This window comes from Thermobia domestica, chromosome 5 (assembly GCF_964235325.1).
Source record: "Thermobia domestica chromosome 5, izTheDome1.hap1.1, whole genome shotgun sequence".
NCBI classification, from domain to species: Eukaryota; Metazoa; Arthropoda; class Insecta; order Zygentoma; family Lepismatidae; genus Thermobia; species Thermobia domestica.
In genome coordinates, this window is record NC_137458.1 from 161284232 (window position 1) to 161307702 (window position 23471).

The 23471-nt window shown below is 32.9% G+C and overlaps 1 protein-coding gene across 2 annotated transcripts in view; it reads right to left on the reverse strand.

Moving 5' to 3' along the window:
* LOC145686220 (uncharacterized) overlaps positions 1–23471 on the reverse strand; it is a 125573-nt gene that overhangs the window by 81914 nt on the left and 20188 nt on the right. For both annotated transcript variants that reach the window (XM_081759283.1, XM_081759282.1), the window contains exons 5-7: positions 20040–20126; positions 7780–7860; positions 4706–4781 (exon numbers count right to left, since the gene is read on the reverse strand). In XM_081759283.1, the coding sequence (XP_081615409.1) occupies positions 4706–4781; positions 7780–7860; positions 20040–20126 (244 nt within the window). The remainder of the gene's footprint in view (positions 1–4705; positions 4782–7779; positions 7861–20039; positions 20127–23471) is intronic.

The window sequence follows — 23471 nt, forward strand, 5'->3', positions numbered from 1 at the left end:
TGTAAGAAATTGATAATAAACATATCAATTTTAAAAATGTAATCGTATTTTAAGATTATTTTAATAATTTTACGATTATTTCGGTGGTTCGGTTAACTCAAAGGACCATTCTCTATTTTTTTACATAATTGGTATATCTATCTGCCTACATATATATATAATATAATTTTAATACGTATATATATGTAGAAATATATCATTCTCTGTTTGGTACGTTCTGATCAAGAAATTGTATAACCGGAAACAGTATTATAAATAAGACTTGTCCATGTCTTATTCTTGCTCCATTTATTTATTTTAGTTAAAAGCATGAATATTTACAAGTAATTTACAATTTCGTGCCTAAACTACCAAACTAAACATTGTTTCAGAATTGTAAACTAGGAACTTTTTAATACGTGCCAAGTATGGCTGGAGCCTTTATAATAATAATAATAATAATAATAATAATAATAATAATAATAATAATAATAATAATAATAATAATACATAAAAATTATTAGGTGCTGCAGCCTAATAATGTACGTATGTACACATAGTCTATAAAGTGAGGCTACTGAAAGAAACATTCATATCCACATTTTTCCTTTGGTTAGTTACTTCTCTCTACATTTCATACGAAACCTGTGATCTTTGGATTTTATGCCTAAAGTAAATCGACCTTTGAATAAACATACTAAATCAATTACAAACCTACAGCAGATCCTACGATTCTTTGCATTCTAGAGGCTTGTAGCATACAATAAACATATATATATATATATATATATATATATATATATATATATATATATATATATATATATATATATATATATATATATATATAGGGTTATAACATTCCAGCATTTATGCGGGTATGTCCGCATTTTAAAAATAAACATTTCCGTCCGTATACATTTTCCGAAATATCTTGATTTGTCAGCATTTTCTAAACTCAGCTGTATGATCAATCCAATTTCAGATATTTCACGAGCACAGATATATTTGCCAATTGTACTGAAACAAGATATTGTAAAAAAGAATAAGATGTACTGAAAAATATTAATATTCAAAGACAGAATGACACTCTGTTCTTTAATTATTTTTCATAGATTTCAATATATTTTTCATAATGTTTTAGAAGCTAACTTGGAAGTAAAAGATCCAACTTATCATTCTTGTGTCGAAAGTTAATGTTTATATAAGGAGTTAACCAAGTAGAAATTTGTCCTCATTTGTCCTCGTTTTGGCAATTATATACCTTTTGGAACACCTGTCGAATTTGGTTTTCGCTTTGGTTATGCAAACTGTTTCCTTGTCGGATGCAACGCAATTGCACATATAAAATGTTCATGGTGCAAGGAAGTCTTTCGCTTGCGTCATTTCTTCATAAAATAGAGAACAATAGTGATCAATTTTCATTTCTTAACCTATCATTATTGTGAACAGTATTATGACTAATTTTAACTAACAAACCCATTAGTTATTGCAAAACAGTTCTTTTTCGGTTACCTCTGATAGATTTTAATTCATATATCAATATTCATATATATCAATATTCTGTAAGTCATTCTATACCTTCGTATATAAATAAATTAATTAATTAAAACTACAAGATCTGGTAAGAACGATAGTTAAGTGTTTTTATTTATTTATTTATTTAGTTCTATTTACTGTCATCCTACATAATTTCTGGACAAAGGGAAAATAACAAAATGAAAGCAGAAAGTATTTTCAAGAATTCTTTCGAGAGTTACATGAATCATTTGCTTTATTTGGGCTATTATAGCGGTATACTATTATTATTACCAGAATGTTGAGTGCATAAATTGATAAACCTTTTGATGCAATTTCTTTTGATTAAGTAAATGGAAGGGTCTTTGCCCTCAGTAGAAAGCAGATTCTAGTCTATTCGGCTACGATTTAAGCTCATGTGATGTAAAGATTGTGGAACCAAAATGAAGAAATATATCGAAAATTAGAAATAGGGATAACACGTAAACAAGGAAAAAGTAATTATAGCTACTTGTACGTTACTTAGATATTTACTTGAATATGTCGTTAATTTCTCTGAAACAATGTTCTTTATCAATTATATAAAAGTGAATATGAGTTTCTGTCTAGTAGCATCACTACTGGACCAATTGAAATCACACTTGGCATGATTGTTAAGCTTAGCCACCTAAAGAGTCAAATAATATTAAATTTATTAAGATACTTATCCTATGGGGCAGCTCGGAGATAATGATTTATGCGAAAAATTTACGGGCCCATCAGCTCGTAGTATCTCACGAGCCCATCAAGTTAGAAAGATTAAACTTAGTACATAAACTTTTCATTAGAAATAAACGGAACCCATGTCTCAACGTTTCTGTGAAAATTCCCGTTTTAAGGGGAGAAAGGGAGAGACGGTTAGTTATTTGAAAACATTTCTGGACGTCGAGATATCACAAGGAAAGTTTGGGAGAAAGCATTCGCCTGCAGAGAAACTAAGCATGCTATTTGAAGGACCAATCCATGCTGATTACAACAAGCTAATAAAATTCTTGGACGGTTGAAAACTGTTTGATAGATTCAACTTGGAATTTTATATGGAAAAATGAATATATGCGCATTTAAACTCTCCCATGGTGAAGCCTGATGCTTTGAACTTGCTATTGCTTGATCACTGGGGTCCATTCACAGACAAATTGTCCATTGCAAGTTGGATGGCGGATGACAAAGAGCTGAGAGTAAATCAAAGAACTGCACACGATTTATACAGCCATTTGATGTGTTTGGATTCTGACCAAAGATATGACAGGAGATTTGCATATAGTATGAAACTTCTTCATCCGGACATTATGATGTACCAACGAAACAATCAAATAAAGTTTGTGTCCATGCTAATGAATCAGTTCCGATCACCGCGATACATTGGATTATTTCAGTTTGCGTTCCACAAGGTAGGTTACCAAAAAAATTATATACCTTTTGGAACACCTGTCGAATTTGGTTTTCGCTTTGGTTATGCAAACTGTTTCCTTGTCGGATGCAACGCAATTGCACATATAAAATGTTCATGGTGCAAGGAAGTCTTTCGCTTGCGTCATTTCTTCATAAAACAGAGAACAATAGTGATCAATTTTCATTTCTTAACCTATCATTATTGTGAACAGTATTATGACTAATTTTAACTAACAAACCCATTAGTTATTGCAAAACAGTTCTTTTTCGGTTACCTCTGATAGATTTTAATTCATATATCAATATTCGTTGCTAATAATGTTGCACTTAACGCGTTTAAATGCGCATATACTCATTTTTTTTAAATATAAACTTCCAAGTTGAATCTCTCGAACAATTCTCCACAGTACAGAAATATTACTAGCTTGCTGTAATCAGCATGAATTGGTCCTTCATATATCATGCTTAGATTCTCTGCAGGCGAGTGCTTTCTCCCGAACTTCCCTTGTCAGCTGCTCGTCGTCTCTGAAGAAGGGAATCTTACAGATGAAGAAGGGAACTTACCTGTAAGGATGGGTATTATTAGGAGAAATTCCAGTAAATGTACTGTATGTAGGTGACTGTGTGTTTTTGTAATTGAGAATATCGATGAAAATGTTATTGAAATCTTTCAATCATTCACTCTTAATGAAACTCAAGGGTATACAGGAAGTAGTGAATCACCTAGAAATAAACAGAAAAGTAATTTTCACTCAAAAACACCTATAGCCAAAATGAGGACAAAACATGTTGTCCCAAAGAAGTACACTGAATATATGGGTAGGTTTTTCATTTTTGTTTATTTATTTATTTTTAGATCGACTCCTTGGCACATTTACATCTAAACTGAGAAGTAAAAAGATTATGGTGGAACTTGTTCGCAAATGTCCAAAGCACCGCAGTAGTGACAAGTGTTTACTCCATTGAGAATGACACAACAATAAGATGATGCACTTTGATTTCCACAAGGTGGCTATATATGTTTTCTCAGAAGCTCAGAAATTTGTCGATAACAGAATCAAGAGTACACTTCTGAAAAGTGTTAAAATTGTCTGATAACAATTTCTTAATGTCAGAAAAGCAAGGACGAAGCGCTTTTCGCAAGCGGAATATGACTAAATTTTGAAATGTAAGGAAAGATATCACATCAAGACTGATTTCCTTTGTATTATGGGAAAACATTGTAGAAAGATAGTAATGTATGCAAAAGAAGTTTGTTTTGCGCTTTGTTGTTTTCTATTATGGATTTCCAGTTCACATTGACAAAACAATCAATCTATCGTAATGTTTCAATCTAGTACAATTAAGTAAAATTTATTTACTTTGCAAATGCAGTGAAGGTCTATATAAACAAATAAACTGCATAATGTGTTAGAATTCAAACAAATACATTTATCATGTATCTCTAGGAATTATCATTAGGTTTGGAAAATTATCGCGCAGCTATAAATAAATAAATAAAATAGGTGTGGCGATTCTGAGGATAGTTTTCAAAAGCTTAATGCAAAATATACTGTAAAGGGCCAATGCTCCATTAATGGAACATGCTTAAAATTTGCTTTCCTGGGTAGTGCTTATGTTCTACTTCAGATATGGTCAAATGTACGTCTATGAATGACATATACAAATCTCAACTTAAACAAGTTTTGGAACATAAATCGACCATTAAGAGGTTAAGCTTATTTTGAACAGAATTTATTCTACTGGCTATTACGAATTAATAATACTGTATATTTACAATTTTGGTGGTCCTCCTATTGCAGACTTACTCTTCTTTCCTTTCGAATCTTTGGTATCAGGCACAGCAGATGCATCTACATAAAAGTTATAAAAAAAAAAAAAAAAAAAAAAAAAAATTAGAAGCAATGCTAAAGCAGTAATTTCTAGAATTATTCCATATTGTCTCTACTACACGTATCACAAACTTATTCCTAAAAGTGGAACTTGAACTTATATACTGACTTACATTTTACAACAGTTGATATTTCTAGCGCACTAAAGTTAAGTTAGTTTTGTTTTTAAAAACATATATAGGAACAATGAAGGCTCTAAAGTAGTGAGATAAGCATAAATCACAAAATGGAATTCATGTTGGTCATTTTTTTAAATAACAGCAAAGCCACATATAAAACTTTAAAAGAAGTCTGTATGTATAAGGTAAGAGAAAAGTCTAACATCTTTTCAGTTTTAAACGACTGAAGAAAGTGAAATCACGTATTGAGTGAGTAGTAGTCTTTCTGACTATTTTGAATCTGAGTAAGGAATTTCAAGTGAAAACGGGAGTTGATTAGATTGAATTTGTTATCTCTTTCAGCAGCAATGTAATACTAGAAGTGGATCTACAGCTTAACTTGGGATCTGAACCACTTCCTACCGGAAAGTGAAAATGAGGTTTCTTGACTTGTTAAGACTTGCTAAAGGCTCATAGTTTTGCATCTGATTGAAAATTAATGAGTAAAAAAAAATGTAATAAAATGAGGGAACTAGAATCGGAGTACATCATTGGTCTTGGCGTCTACCAAGGAAGACAGTCGGAGGGAACTAACAAATCCTCTGAAATCGTATAAGTCATGCACTTCAAAAGAACTTTGGACTTGGATTGAGAATTTCTCATAGCATGTTCATGTCTCCTTTTATTAACACGTGTAAAATATGGTTAAAAGCAGAATCTGAGCTTTGTGTATTGGTCTCCTTGCGAATAATGATTTATGGCATTTAATTCAGTAACAGCTCAGAGAAGCTATTCATAGTGTAATTACTCTCCTTTTGAAAAATTGTAATTTTCCTTTATATTAGTAAATTATAGTTCTAGCATTTAGAGGCTACAACGGTTCTTTTACTTAACTTCCACAGAGAAAAGAATAGAACCTACGTCTTATGCTTAGATTTTTCAGTTTTGACAGGTTGGAATGCTATTTTCCTTTAAGATAATTATATTTTGATACAACAACTACCGACATAATTTGACTATACTTTCATTTTTATGGTCGAATTGAGATAAACCTTGAGTGGTGGCTGAAATGCCAGGATTTTTGCAAAGGAATTTAACTCTTTCCAACGTAGCACAGTGAACATAATTACTTATACGCATATAAAGCATAATATATTTATAGCTCAGTATATAGATAAGTCTTCTTCTTAGAAATGCTTCACACCAATATCATAGTAATGCAACTCCTGAAAAATTTGTTATTTTAAGGATATAGTCTTCCTCCAAACCTATTCATTCGCGTGATTCTAGCACAAAATATTTTATAGAAAACAATGATGACTACTTAGTTCAACATTCAACCACTTTTAACATTCTGGAAAGTGTAGACTGATCTAGTAATATAATTTGTTCGCAGCTAAAGTAAAATTATTTTGATTAATTGCCCACGAAATCATTAAAGCATCATCTTCAAAAGTTATTTTTTTATAATTTCGTTCACTTTTTTATCACTGTTTTCTTCTCTTTCTCTTAAATTTGAGTTATTATCATTTGTATAACCGCTGTGGTATAGTTGGTAAGGCGTCTACTTATTGACTGGACGAATAGAGTTAGTTCCTAGATTTTCTTATTATAGTTTTGTAGAGAAACGACTCAGATCAAGTGGATACTTTAAAAAACTGTAGTGGAATAAAGGCGGTCGTTTGCCTTCTTTGTGTGCCGAAGTCTAGAAATGTGAAACCTTACCTTCACATTGATCCTCGGTTGTTCCGAATGGCGAGCATATCTTTACATTGTGGTCAATTATACATTTTAAGTTATAATGGCAGAATCTCTTTGAATTCTTTCGGAAGAAACATATGTACAAAACAAAAATTGAAAGAATCCTATGAACAGACTTCAAGAATACACAATATCAAACTCAACCTTTTCTAAATATTTACAGTCCAAAACCATACCGAAAAGATACAGTGGGCGACATGAAGTATCCATATAGTTTCAAAGTTAGCCGTTAGTTCAAAGTATGATAGTAAATCAATGGTATGCTGTTTTTATATATTGTGGGGTAAATTGAAATATAGACTGATTTGTTTCAATGCACTTCTAATAAAATCGTTATTTCATTTGCTAAAGTAAATACTTTACCGTATTTCGAATATTACAGATATAAACGGTTATTTCTTAAACTTTTAGGTGTGTGAATCATTCCTAACAATCAAGAGTTGCCACTATCTGACAATGCTTCTAGAGAAACCTCAGTTCCTTTGTATCGATTATATAACAATAAATATTTTGAAGTTTGTGGTGATTTTTAATGAATAATACAATTTATTAAGCATAAAAGTTTCATTTTTTATGGTGTTTTACTTATCTGTCTGTTGCTAATCTGTATGCTGTCTGTTTTAATTCCCGAAAGCTTTCAACATTCACGAATGATTTCTTCATTCAGTTATGAAGATGAAGGGAAAGTTGTTCCTCAGAAAGGATTACTTATTATAAGAATTAAGTTAATAATTTAAAATGGATAATTTTTGGAAGTGAAGCATTTTCTTCTCTTCTTCTTATTCTTGCCAATTATAGCAATCTACAATATGTGTTTCTTCCTGTGATCAATTTTATGATTAATTTCATCCTTACTGACCAATTTTAATTCTCTCTCTCTAAATTGAGAATGATCCCTTTTAAATATTAGTTTGAGGAATTTTGTGTGGCATTTCACTTTTGTGTATGCACGTTTTGCTTAGTTTTACTTGATTAAAATTTACAGTAAGTGAGTAAAAAATAGTCCACAATATTTTCCATCAATATAATATTTGAAATAACGAAATTTTCTAATGACATAAGCACAGTACTACGAGTACAATGAAATAATAGTATCTTACCTGCAATATCTGATGGTGAATAAATCTGCAATATATTTTCATTCTCTATTTGAATCTTAATAACAGAGACTACAGGTAATTCTGAAACATGAAACAGATATTCATATAAAATAAAAATAAAATGTAGTCTGTGAGATTATTACCTAAATAGAAAAAAAAAATTATTTCTCTTTTTTTCACTTGATGATTATTGCTTAAATTTTAAATTTACACTTGAAAAAATTACTATTACATTTCAATTAAGAGAGATAAACAATAAAGGAAGCAAAAATTTAGTCAAGTTCAAAAGTCACAACATAAATACCCATCAAAGAGAACATGCTAATGAAACGCTTATGGATAAATACTTGATAAGGTTAGAACAATCTTAGGAAAAACACAGACCTTAAGACATTAACTCCATATATTAGTGACAATTCTTCGCAAATGTATTAAATAATGGAAGTATTTAATATAAATTAGATGCCAAGTAGGGATATTATCAGGAGCGACCCGAGGGAAAATTCTAAAAAATGTGAGTCTGTGACTGCTCCCTCTGTTAGGAGTAAGGCCAAAATTACTCTGCGTATAAATGTGTTTCTATTCCTACTACTAGTCACGCAAATGCAATGCTCTTTTGAGATGGCAATTGGCTGTATTATTCTAACTTAGATACTTTACTTTAGTACTCCCAACTTTTTTGAAATATATTATATTGTACATGTAAAAAGATAAGTAAAAGCAGTTGTGGCTAAACTTTAAACTTTATTGTCTCATAATGAGTTTCTGGCACATTTGGTCTAGTGGTGTAAAACACTATACTAATATGTCATGACCTTTGATTCACACGATCGTAGCTAAGAGCTCAAGTGATAAAATTTTCTGAATTTGATTATTTTATAATTACAGTGATTGGCACCACAATATACAGTAATTGGCAGGGGTGCCATTAACTTGAGAGTTAACGTAGGTACATGAGAAATCAGTACATTTTTATTTTCCCTAATTGAAAGCTTTTAAAAGCCTTATATCGTAATCATATAGAAAATATTAATTTGATAGTTATTGGCAGGGGTATGCCAATTACTATCTAGGCACATATTTCTTCATAGTGATTGGCACCCCCTATTTTTCACCAATAGAGAGATGAGTTACAAAGTTGCTTGAAGGGAAAAAACATTTCGATAGTTCCTCATCTGCAATACCAATAAACCAAAAAGTAACAAACATTTAATAAGTCGCAACGATGGTAAATATTCTTTAAACATCCTTAACAGATTCATAAGAAATAAGACCATATTTAATTTTAGGAAAATATACCCACCTATCCCATAAACCACTTCACTCTAATATCAAAATAGCGGGAAATCAACTTTGCAGAATAATGAAGCAAAGACTAATGCTGTCATCTGTTAGTGAATACATTCAAAAAACATATTTGTTTTCTTATTATTTGAATATTAACTGAAAATGTGCCAATTACTATATGGGTGCCAATCACTATATGGTTTACCCTATATTGCTATTTCATTTAATATATTTTGTAGCCAATTCCTATAACAAAACAAGATTTAATTGTAGGGAGGAATTTCAAGTAGATATATTAGCTAGTAATACTTGATCACTTGCTCTCATAAGTATTAAAAACACATACAAAAATATGAAAGGTTTCATTCCTAAACAATATAATTGATTTTCGTCCTGAAGAGGTGGCATTGTCTGTTGCTCTTTTAGATTCACTATATAAAACTGATTTAGACAAGACGTTAGTTCAAAAATGTATGTGTGTATTCAGTCATCTAATAAGTTTATCAAAATAAGAGTATTCAGGATATTCGTTTCAGGATATTACTTTCATGATTTGACGGAAGGATATGAAAACTATATTGGTGAAAAAACAAATCAATCATAACTTTATTAACTGAAACTCAGTTTTATACATGTTATTTTATTTATTGTACATATTGTTGTCCAATTTTACTTAAATATTGATTATTCAGTTCACTTTCTCAAATTTTCCAGACTGGTATTTATTGATATTGAAAGGGTGGCATTCTTTTAATGGTTCGGAGCAGCAAACGTGTTAAACACGGTCCTGACTGAGAATCATTTTTAAGAGTAGGTACAAATTTTCTGAGGAATTCAAGTAAAACACAAATTAGCAAAAGTGCGAATTTTTGGTCTTGTGCTTCGCAAAATTTCTTAATACTTTTTTTTTTATTATATCTATGATCCTTAGCACTTTATTTTATATTGCCAACGTGGCTAGTCCGTTAAAACGTTCTTATGAAATGGATGACTTGAGGTAGTTTCCATAAGTTTGATTTAAAAAAAAAATCTTTCCCCGTTAGCAACTGACACTGAAATAGTAAGTAAGATTTTTAAGCCAACAATATTCAGGGAAGTATTAATAAATAAACTTAAGGCTGTGTAGAACAACATATTTTCTGATGAACATTGGTGAGAAACGCAAGAATTCTTCCAGCAGTTGAATATCGTAATATCACATTCGTTTTTATGGGACAAAATCGATTGGAAATTGATACAATGGTTTCTGAGTTCAATTCTTTCTCACTTTTGCAAGCTGAAAATGTCCTACAGAACTTTAAAGTTTAGCATTTGTTCAAACTTTTCTAATATCGAACTGATGATTGTTTCTAAAAGCATCTAAAATGTTAATTTTGAAAGAAGACCTTTCTCATCCTGCATTAACAGGTTGATCGTTAGGTTCATATGAAAAGTGTTTCTTGACTTTTTGTAACTTGATATAAGTCTCATCTGAGATTCTAGACTGATCTACAATTTCTGTCACTTTTCTTCGATCCCTTGAATCATTTATAACACTGATTAGACTTTTCTCCGATCTCATATCTTTCAAGCCATTCTTCTCTTTGTCAATAACGTCTATGGGAATTTGTAAATTCAAAGTTTCCTCTTACAGCTCTTAACTTTGAAATTTGTGTATAAGCTTATTTACCAAAAATTTCTTAAAAATTGGATTGTCTTTGTTTTCATTCACAGTATCACCATCACTATGCCTAGACAAATTTTCATCAGAGTTAGGGGAAAAGTGTTTAAATATCTTTGCTTGTTTCCTACTTACGTATTCTAATTTGGCCTTGCTTTTTCTATAAAATGTACCTGATCAGGGCCGTATTTGGATCAGTTCATGCAAAAAGGACTTCAGTCACCAATATGACTAAATTGAATTAACAACGGATTTTTGTTGCTATAGTGCTTTTATGCTTGATGGGCTTCAGTTTCATAGGTCTACATTTTATAAAGAAATGTCAACTTTGATTATTTTACGCAGAATGAGGTTGTTCTGCAATGTTTTTGTTTATTTTCCTCAATACTAAGTTTGTTTGACATACCCTTTTTGCATCATCTGATTCACTTACACGTGCGACATGAGAAACATAAAAAATTTCCTCAGTACAGATTATATATATTATTATTAATAATAATATCTTATCTATAATTATCATTTATGCAATATTTTATTACATTTATTTATTTATTTTGCAGTTCCCTTAATTATTCACTTAAGTCTCAGATTTTCTACTCCGATATTTATTATATTTATAAGCGGAATTTTTGGTTTCCTTGACTGGCAAACATGTTTAATATGGCCATGCACCTTATTGTTCTCTCTTTCAGACATGATACAAAGTTGATAACTTTTTTTATTTTTTATTGTTAAAGTTTTCTTTTTATTATTTTTATGTACGGGAATATAGTTTTAAGTGTTGTTACAAATTGTGTCATTGCTCGTAAGTTACAACTATGAAACTTTTCAAACTTTTTAAATAGAATCATCTTAGTACATACATAATATGGTTAAAAAATGAAAAGGGCGTTTTTTTGTATTTTTGTAATTATTTTTTATTTTACATGTATGGAAATATTCAGTTTTAAGTGTTGTTACAATTTTTTTTACATATTTTATATTTATTTATTTTGATTTTTGTCAGTACAATTATTCAAAGTATTTGTAATATGTTTTGAAAACATGAATACAATTTCTTCGGCTTACAATATGGAGAGTATTGTTACATAATATAAATTAAAAATGTAGAATATAATGATATTTACAACAAATATACGTATTGTTAAAAATAAACGCAAAAATGCTGAAAGAACAATTGGATACACATATGCTTGGAGTATTCTGTTTAAAATCATGCTCTGAGAATATCTGATTTGCTAAGGTGATCTCTGTTCTAAAACTGCCTGATAACACTGCGTGAGGATTCAATGGCAGAATTTTGAAGCACATTTCACCGAAAAGGAAAATTACTTCATTATTATAAAAATTGCTACATAGGTTACAAAAATACTTTTTATATATTATTAATTAGCAGAAATTGCGTGAATTTGGTGAGAGGATGGTGGCTACAGGAGGAAGATTTCTTCCAGTGCCTTTCCCGGTGGAAGCGTTCCTAGCATCGCTGCTACATTCCCTCTTTGCACAGCCATACTTAATCTTTGTATAAGAAAGGCTGAAGCTCGAGTGTCACCTGTGTTGAGAGTTATTCGGCATCCAACTTCTTTAATAAAGTTTAGTCCTTCATGACCCCAGGACCTACAAGTTTCAATGGCGATGGTGACGAAGTGGTATTTGTCCAAGAGGTTGTTATAGTTTCGTTTCTTTTCAGATTCTCCACGAGTTGCGACCATCCCAGTTTTTGTAGAAGAAGTAGGAAGATTAGAGGGGGCTAGAGTATCGGCACAAGTGAAATCCCATATTAAAGCCTTCCCTCGTTTCCATGGCATCAAAGACATTCCGTCAGGTCTCTTGTCGTCAGAACGACTACACTCCATTGGCTCTCTCACGAAAGGTTCTTTAGAAGAGATGATGGCTCTCATGATGAGGTCATTAACATCGGAGTGGCGAGAGTATCTGCCAGCACTGTGAAGACATGATAGGCCATGTATACCTTTCTTATCCACTAAACTTCCGCAAGCAAGGCACCGGTGTTGTTCGCAAACATCTGCTCCCAAACGTAACGCACAAGTGATTCGAAAACTTTCGTCGGGAAGATGCAGTCCTAGGGATGGAGATGGAATAGCCTGTACCCAGGCACCTGCTTCAGGGGATGAAGTAGCTAGAAGACGTGCCTTATCCTCAGGATTGGTGGAGAACTGAAGAAGAGAAGAAAATCTGGAGTTTATAAGAGAAGCGTCCCATGAAGATTGTAAACTTCTCTTATCAAGGTCAGGTAGAGCAAGTCCGCCGCACGATGTCCACTGGGAGATACAATCATTAATCTCAGCTTCAGAATCTTGATGAATATCTTGGCAAAGAAGAGAAGTGATCAATGGCATAGAGCTATGAATGCCTAGACCTCCGTGATCCACTGGAAGAGATGCCTGCAGTCATGAGCTATCCGTAAGAGAGTAGTTGAGAAGAGATTCTACGCCCAGTTGAATGGAATTATCGTATTGATTCAGAAGATCTGTCTCGCGCCAGGATGGAGAACTGCTAAGGAAATATAACAGTCTAGGTATTGTTAATGAGGCCCGTAAGAGATAGACAGTTGAGTATGCAGAAATCTTAGATAGGCGAGTGAAAAAGAAATCTAATTTGGATATTTTGTCCACTAACATGATGCGTCGAGTGTCAATGTTTAGTGATGCACCTAAAAGGGAGGCTCTGTCTGGTGATATAAGTTGAATTCCAGGTGCGACTTCGTTGAGGAGGGTGTGCAGGGTGTTAGCCTGTTCGTTTGAGACTCCCAGGAAACCGACTTCACACTTGCTGAAATTGAGATTTAATCCAATCTCGCGAGATTGATTATGAATCTTTGTCAAAGCTTCCAGGACATCTTCCTTGTCACCAGCTATAGTTCCATCGTCGAAATACCAAATGTTTAACTCAGTATTGATGTTGCTGACAATAGATTGAAGTGTCAATGCAAATGAAGCAGGTCCTAGGGGGTCGCCTTGTTGAACACCTCGCTGGGAGAGGATGATATCTTCACCAAAGAATAGGTGACTAGGCTGTGAATAGCACTGATGGATGAAAGCGTATATATAAGGGAAGTGCGTTTTTACAGCTGTAAGCATAGAGTCTCTGTTGATTTCGTTGAATGCATTCCGGAAATCAAGTTTCAAGAAAATTTTTTTCTTGGTTGTGGGGATGAGAATAATATAGTCGGGCTACATGGGCTGCAACCTCTGAGCCATGTGGAATGCACACTCTCAACTGATGTGGTGACAAAAAGGTAGATAACGGTTCTCTAATTCTTCACCTCATAGTAATGCTGTTACTATCCCTTCTGATATTTTAATTGTTTACTTTGTTAATTCTATAGAGGGGGATCAAAAAAAGAAATTGGAACACTAATGTTAATATATACCTGTATATTAGTCAACATAGTTCTTTTAGTACGACTTTCATTACTAACCATATTAGATTTGATGACGTCATAGAAGTAGTTAAAAATTTAAAATCATTCCCGTGTACAAAAAGAGTGTTTGTTTAAGTTCTTCAAACTATCGTCCAATATCTCTTATTCCAATTTCTTTTCTAAAATTATTTAAACATATGTAAAAATTCAAGTATGTAAAAATTTGACTCAGTAAAATATATTTCGGCAGGCTTAATATTGATTTAGATCTGGAAAATCCACTATTGATGTAATTGAGTCGTTAATAAATAAAGTATTATGGCGATTTGAAGAGACGAGTTTTGCTCTAGCAACTTTCTACGATGTAACTAAGCATTTGAGTATGTGGATCATATTATCTTAAGCAAGAAATTAACATATTATGGTTTCCCCAACAAACTTTATAAAATCATATTTAGAAGAGCGTAAATAGATAGGTCGTATTAACAACATACATTCAAGTATCTTGGAAGTAAAATATGGGGTACTGTTTTGGGTCATCTATTGTTTTAATAATGATAAATAATTTACCTCTTAATACCAATACTATATCAATTCTATATAAAGATGATACAATACTACTAAATACGAAGACAAGTTTTGAAGAAGTATACAGAAGCTAAAAGTGCATCAGTGGAAGTAGCAACATGATTTAAAACAAATGATTTTGTATTAAGTCAAGACAAACCAAAAGGAGTAGCATTTAGCCATAATCATTTTAATGATAAGGAAAAATATAAAATTACTGAGTTTAAATTTCTTGATATATATTTAGACAGCCAATTGACATGAAAACAACATGTCAAATATGTATGTACAGAACTCTCCCGAGTGCGCTGCACATTAAGAAGTCGAACTAATGTAGTTTCTCATGAAAATCCCTCCCTTCACACCATCTTTACGAGGATACTTATGTGTCGAGTAGAAACGATTGCGTTTTACAGTGAAATTTAGAGCCATGTCGACGGTAGTTCGCAATCAGAAGGGACACCCTTACCGAATTGATCTAAATGAAGTGGCCAGACTAAGAGTGTTTTGGGAAAAGGCAGCAGTTCTCCAGTAGCCAAGTTGGCTAAAATCATAATCCCAGGCGTGGTCAGAGTGATTTTAACGGCTGGGATATTGCGAGGTAGAAGACAATGAGTACCACCACTCTATTTTTCCTTAGTTTGCTGACAGTGGAAAGAGACCATATTGTATGTACAATGGTCTTTAGCAGGTCATTCCCTTGGTAAAATATAGTTCCCTTGGTAAAATATCTTCCCATTCGGTCTTGGAAAGGACTATTGGACGACAAAGTAACGATGTGGGGAAGATAGTACTAATATACGTAGATAGAGAGAGAAAGACAAACAAGAGCAAAAGGTTTACGATATAGATATGGAACATACGTACCATCTTACAGGGAGAGAAGTTAGAAAACCTTAACGAAGAAATGAAACAAAATAATCTAGATTTGGTAGGAGTTTCTAAAGTTAAACGGGAAGATAATGGGGTGTTGAACAGCAAAGCATATACAATGTTTTATTTAGGTAACGAAAAGGGCTGTCATAATGGTGTAGGAATAATTCTTGGTAAGTGCTTAACAGAAAAGGCAGTGAAAGTAGAATTTGTTCATGATGGTTATGATGTTAAGACTTTTTTTTTTTAAAGGATATAGTAGCGACACTGACATGTGTACCGACGACATCGCACACAATTGAAGAAGTAGAGGAAAATTATGGGAAAATAGAAGCAATTATAGACACGGAGAAAAGAGGTATATGCGTAATTATAATTGAAGAATTCAGTGCAGTTATAGGAAGAAAACAGGAAGATAGTGTCGTAGGTATATATGGGTTAGGCGAAAGAAATGAAAGGGGAGACTGACCGGTCAGTTTCTTCAGACAGAATTCACTAGTAATTGGGAACACTGGGTTAAATTAGCACAAGAGATAAAGATATACCTGGAAATCCTCAATACACTCCCGAAGATATCAGATAGACTATGTTATGATTCAGGACGGGTATCGGAATAGCTTAAGAAAATTCGAAGACCCTTCCCAGGGCCGACATAATCTCTAATCATAACCTTAAGCTGGCCGAAGTGGATATTCAATTGAAAAATGTAGGCAGAAGAAACGTAGGCAGCAAGTTGTTGAATACTGAAAAGTTGAAAAATGAGGAAGTAAGAAATCTTTTCGTTCAAAAATTCGAAGAAAAATACTCAAACAAAGAAAGAGTAGGTGCAGATAGTAGCAGATGGTGGGAGCATATTAAACTTAGCATACAGCACGCTGCAGAAGAAGTAGTAGGTTAGCACGAACACACAACAGCTAAGAAACAGAAAATGAGGTTACAGAACAAATGTTGCAGAAAATGAGGGAAAGGAAGACGTGGAAGCAGGTTGATACGGCCAGAAAGATGTAAGTTAAACAACGAGTTGCGAAGAGAAACTGAAAAAGGAAGGGAAGAGTCTCATAAACAACATGGAGGACATGGAAGGACATGGAAGAATTGGAGAAAGCTGGGAAATATGGGTAAATGTACAAAAAGGTGAAATCTAGTAATAGTACTCACGTTCATGATATTGTACTGTTGAAAAGAAAAAGCTATTAGGATTATTGATCTAGCATTTAACAAAGAACATTGTAAACCGTTGTTTATGAAATTTAAAATAATGACAGTAGTGTATTTATCAATTTTACACAAAGGAAAATCTTACAATATGAAACTCAGGAAGGAGATACACATACAGTATATACCTAGGTAATACAGAGTGATTCTTTTAAAACTCACGGATTTCATTTGGGTCTAGAATTTCTAACTGAGATCCGATTTTCATGCGGTTTGTTGCAAATGATTAAGTAAGAAAGGAAGATTTATGGAACTATGTTTACTGGTTTAAATTCATCCGAGGTAATACCGGCCATGCCTCAAGAAAATCAGCAAATATTCGCCAGTGTACCTTGCAATTGGAATGAAGTTTTGGATTTTTGAAGTTAAATTGCAGGATACAAATTAAGTGTTAGTGAGAATACAAATTAAGTATTAGCGGTAACACCCAAAAATCCCATGTTGAGTAGTTACAGCCGATTTCTTGCGACAAACAACGGAGAGCTTTCTTGGGCGACCTAAGGAGTCGATAAATGACATTTTCCACAAGACCTTCCTACAGGGTCCGATGCTTCCCTGTCTCATTCAGAAGCGATCCTGTTTGTTCCAATTTATTCAATAGCGACCATAGGTATATTATGTTACTATCTGGGACAGAACGTGAGGCAAATTTGTTTCTAAATGACCTTCGTGAAGCAGCAACAGATTCCGTTTACCAAAAACTCTTAACGATAAACTCATGTTGCTCCAAAGAGCACTATTCTCACTGTATCCTGATTATGCTCACACAGTATCACAGAATTGTACAGCGTAATTCCCAATACAACGGCCCAGTTTCCTATTCTTATTCTTATTGATCTTGGCGAGGTTTCCATGTACGAAGAAAACTAAAATCTTCACACCGCACCGCCCTTGATTCCAATTGTAAGGTACACTGGCGAATATTTGCGGTTTTTGTTGAGGCGTGGCCGATATTACCCCGGATGAATTTAAACCAGTAAACATGGTCCTATAAATCTTCCGTCCTTCCTTGATCATTTGCCACAAGCCGCATGAAAATCGGACTTCTGTTAGAAATTCTAGTTCCAAATGAAATCCGTGAGTTTAAAAAAAAATCACCCTGTACAAGACAGTAGTGTAAGAAAATTGATGTACCCTTTAGTAGATTAACTAAAGTAAAAATGCTTTTTTAATTGTAGGACCGAAGTTGTTTGATAAGTTAGCAACGCAAACAGTAGGAATGTGTATACGCCGTGATCAACTGAACGTACAAGGTCAAACCGGCCCAAAAGTTCGTATGGGGAAGTAAACTGTTTAACATGGAAACTACCACTCTGTCAGTATCTTCAGGCAGTGACAATGAGTGCTCAACCATGTCTGATACGTGAACTGTTACTGTATAAGTCCAAATTAGGCATAATCCCGAAACTTTGTCAAGCAAAAGAGGAAAGTGCAATGAAATCCAGCAACTTGTTGATGTCAAAAATTTCGTGCAAGTTGTAAAAATGTTGAAGATCAGCCAAGTTCCGGCTGTCCCAGTGTAAGAGATTCTGAGGTCATACACACAACATTGAGGAAAATCAATCCACCAGGACACGATCATTGTCAAACCAAGTCCATACGTCCCAATCCACTGTAGTGTGTCAGTTCCACGAACTCGGGTAAATCATCAGGACCTGCCGGATTGTGCTACATAAGTTGACCACAGGTGAGGCCCGGAAGAGAGTAGATGTTTGCCGACAATTGCTGAAAAGAACACGTGATGTGCGTTTCCTGAAACGGACTGCCACATCTGACGAAGAGTGGATGTTTTTTCGAAATTCGAATATGCAAAATCAGTAGTTGCGCAAGGACCAACTTCCACAACCAGTCGTCAAACAGGGCAGTTTCGAGTATAAAATCATTCTGTGTATGGTGGAACTACGAGGATGTAATTCACTTCTAATGGTCGTACCACCAATGCTGACCTTTATTCCAAACAGTTGTGGCAGATATATGCTACACTACGCCAAAAATATCCTGCATTGGTGTACCAAAATCGGGACAACGAAAAACGACACTCGGTTCGAAAAACGCAGCAAAAATGCAGGTACTTGGTGTCAAACTGATGTCACACCCGGCATATAATCCCGACCTCACCTTTAGAATTACTGTCGGCTTCTGGCTATTGCGTACTTCCTTAAACCACAATAATTCACCAACCATGGTTTGATGAAAACAGAAGGGACTGACTTTTTTTACTCTAAAGATTCGACATGATATCGACGTGGAATCGTGGAACTGGCAGGCACTCCAACACAAGGAGCTAGACATTGAATATTAACCTGCTTTCATTGTACTGTAAGAAATACAGATATGTTGCGTAGCAGAATATTTCTGGACTTATGATTTACCCTTATAGTAACTAACGCTTTACCTTTTGATTCCTAAAATCAGTTTTATATTCCTAGTATATTTGGCAAGCAATCCTGTTACCTTCGACGGGCAATTCGGTTATCTTGATTACATCTTATTCGATTAAGTCCTTTTTACCACATAAAGCACTAAAATCAGCAATCAATTATTAAAATTTTAGTGATCACTACATGCATTAGTTCACAACTAGGGATGCTTATTGGAGTATGAATACAATCTACACTATACTCTTAACACATATTTCTCAGAATATGAAACGTTACACATCAATGCAATTCATTTGCTCCTTCTTTTTCCTCATGTTCATCTTTAACCTTGCATCAATTTATACAAATTTACCTATATACTAACATGAAAAATTTCGATATCTATATAATTTGAAGTCTTAAAGGATTACGTTTTAAAATGAAGCTGTTGATAATTAAATCTCCAATCTTGTTGATATTTTCTTTATCTAAATTTAACGTTGGATATTTTGTTCTAATGTAATATGACTTGAAAACGTTTCTTTCTACTGGTGATGACTGTTTTTTAATAACTTTAATCTCCTTTAAGTTGTGTTTGATTGTACTTAGATGTTTTAATAAGTCAGAGATCACAGAATCTTCAACTTTAGCGTCTCTTATATGTTCTTTTTTTTTCTAGTTCGTATATTTCTTTCAATCATTTCATTGTGAGAACTGCTACATAAGTGAGTGTTAATTCATCTTAACAAAATGTGGCAGATTGCATCCGTGTTAAAATAATCTATCTATCTATATCTATATCTATATCTATATCTATATCTATATCTATATCTATATCTATATCTATATCTATATCTATATCTATATCTATATCTATATTTATATCTATATACACAGAGAGAGATATCCATACCTATAGTTATCATTTCAGGAATGACGCCTGGGTCATAGAATCCATGTAATACTATATATAGCTGTGGTCCTCTTTCAGGAGCATCTTCTGCAATATCAAATAGAGAATTACATGTAACTTGTTACATAAAAAACATATATCTAAAAAATCACTGTATTATTTCTTAATAACTACTCAGGATATGAAAATGAAATAATGCTTTGAATTCAATTATGTTATACTGTATTTAAAATGAATAACATACTTCAGATGTAGATGACAACGGACAATAAGGATTTTAAGAATATAAGAGTCTAAATAAAATATCAACCTAATAAGAAGAATACAAAGTAAAGTAATATTTTAACACTTTCGTTCCTCGTCCATATTCCAGAGAAAAAATAATTGAAATATTCTACAGAATATTCCAAAAGTATGAGATCATAATGAATTCTTTATTTTTATGACCTACTGCACCGATCATTTAGAATCAAGTTCATATCTCAGGAGATCAATATTAGTCCTTTAGCTGAGTGTTAATAGGTAGCAGTATCAATTATAATTCTATATTATGAATAACTGATATCAATACAAACACACTATATAAAACTCCCTATGATTTCAAATTTTTGGGACTCCTTGAAACTGAAAGATCTCATTTTAAATAGTTTTAAGAAATATCTCCTGGATCTTAGCAGTTATAAATAATCAAAGGGTATCTACTATGTTTACATGAGAGGATTTCAAAGTATAACACCTTAGTTATTAAGTTCAAAGCGACCCAATGTTAATAAGATGATTCTTCGTTATTTGTGAGGCTTCTAGTTAAGAAAGAAACACTGAGTGTATTGATAACAAACTGCATTCACGAAGTCATTAAATAGTCCAACATTTAAATTGAAAGATTTAATTTTCGTGTTGCTTTTCAGCTGTCAACATTTACATCTCTCTTAAACTTAGAAGTTGTTCACTTGAGCAGACGGACTTCTTGACAGTCTTTCGTAGCTCTTATTTCAAGTGAAGAAATACGGGCGAGTTACCTAAGGCTGCACCCGTAATATCAGTGTATTACTTAAATAATTGAAAAAAAAATGCCAGATTGTCAGCCTTAATCTTTGGAAGGCGATATAGACTTCTGAAATGTGTATGAAAGTTAAATGCATGAGAGAAACACAAGGCGGGATTGGAAGAGAAAGATTTTTTCCTTCCAAGCTAGCCACCAGGAAAGTTCAAAATCAATTGTACTTATCATAACAAAGGATTGAGTAGTCTTTATGTGGAAGTTTAGCGCTCCTGAAATTTTCAGCTAAACCACAGTTCCACATGCATTGAGCTCTATTTATCAGCCGTTACTCCTGACTATCGTTCAGAACCAGCATTTTCAGTATATTTGATTCATTTGTAGAACAAGACGAAAGATATTTTGCCATTGTTCTTGATAGCTTTTCTTCAGATCATGCAGGTTCTTGATGAATTAAACTGAATTTCGGTTTGATTTTACACAGAACCCACACAAAGAAAACTAGAAGCTGCGACAAATTTACAACAAAAGATTGAACGAATACAATGTAGAAGTTTGTTATTTTAGTGTTGTTTATATTCTTTTCACATTTACTTCATGAACAAATACTTTATATATATTGTACTCAACTATTTTAGCACTATTTTCAATTACAAATCCGACGCTACAAAATAATAACAAGAATAATAATTTAAAATAATAAAAAATAAAAATATATGTTTATATCACGCGCATTTGTTCATTTGCAATTAACATAAAACATCTTTGAAACAACATACCAAACTAACAATTATCCTTGATGTATTAATAGAATGCTTGACCTTATTTTCAGGGCAAGCCATGACATTTTTCTTCATCATACTATAACATGTCTCTACCCAAACATTTTTAAAGACGAATTAAGTTTATATTCAATGTAACTTCCATATGTTGATTCTCTGTATCTTCAAGAGTCCATCAACCAAATATTGTATTTATTTCCATAGTCTTTACTATATATATATGTATATATATATATATATATATATATATATATATATATATATGTGTGTGTGTGTGTGTGTGTGTGTGTGTGTAACTACTTTAGCTACTTAAAATTTCATTATAATAACACTGTAACGTTGATATGGAGTATTTTTTAATTTGAATTTTATTTTTTATTGCTCTTTCGGTATCGTTCACGAACCAAAATATTATGGTTGAAGTGAAATTGATTCTAAAAGTGACGGTTTTTCAGATGCACCCTTTCATTACCTAACAAATACCTAGTTAGTAAAAATTAGAAAAGAGAAAAAGAAATGGACGATTTTGTTCAGTAAATTAAATTTAACTTATTTATTTATTATTTTTTTTATTTTATTTATTTATTTATTTATTTATTTATTTATTTATTTTTTGATGGACTTCCTAAAAGAAGGTACTGTTCTCAGTGCTAAGTAAGTATAGAAATACATATGTAAGATAATGAAATATCTCGTATACTCGGAGAGACATATGCATAGGAATGATTTTAAAGAAACATGTTAATAGAAAAGCAAACCATTTCTTTTATCAGAAGAGTATGTTTATTTCTTGAGTTTGAGGAATAAGTACGTATTCTCAATCCAGAAATGCTACCTGATAGGTAGAAAACTCCCGGATCATTCACATATTAAGGTAAAGATCAATTTTAAGATATATCAAATCAAATCAACCAGAATATGTTTCAATGTTACCCTATATGGTAGAGGTGAGGCAAATCCACGATATTAAAAAGGATTAATAAAAGGGTAAAAGGGTAAAAGAGTTAAATTCATAAATTTTAGCAAACAAAAGAAAAAAGCTTTCCGAGTTTTGTTTTTAAAAAAATAAGATAAAATAAAACTTTAGCTATTGTATAGATGAATGGTATAATAATATTTAATAATAACCTCTATAATGATCTAATATCAACTAGACATTCGAATATGTGGAATAATAAAATCGCATTAATGCTATTATAATGCTTCTTGGGTTCATGGAATGCTGAGTTGACCTTGTAAGTGTGATCCTGGGTTCGGTTCCCAACGAGGAAAACATCTTGTTTGGATTCTACATGAAACTAAAAGCAAATGTCTTGTGTAGCTTCAGTGTCGAAAAGAAAGGTAAACTCTAACAAAATGTAGTCCTTTCCGCTAGTCTAGTGCTTAGCGCGCACGTAATCTTGATGTATGGGCTATCGGGTTAGATTTGCAGTAGGAGGGCTTGAAATTTAGGAGGAACTTGTTTTCAAAAGGCAACATTTCTCTCTTTTTCTTTTCAGAGGCGTGGGGTCTCTGATTTGATTCCAGCCAAGTAAGTTTGTGGTGGACAACAACGTGCTCGTGGGTTTTATCGGGTACTCGCGTTTCCTCCCACTTTCTCGTTCCACCAATTCTTTTATTATCATTCACTTGCTTTAATCATCGTCTCCC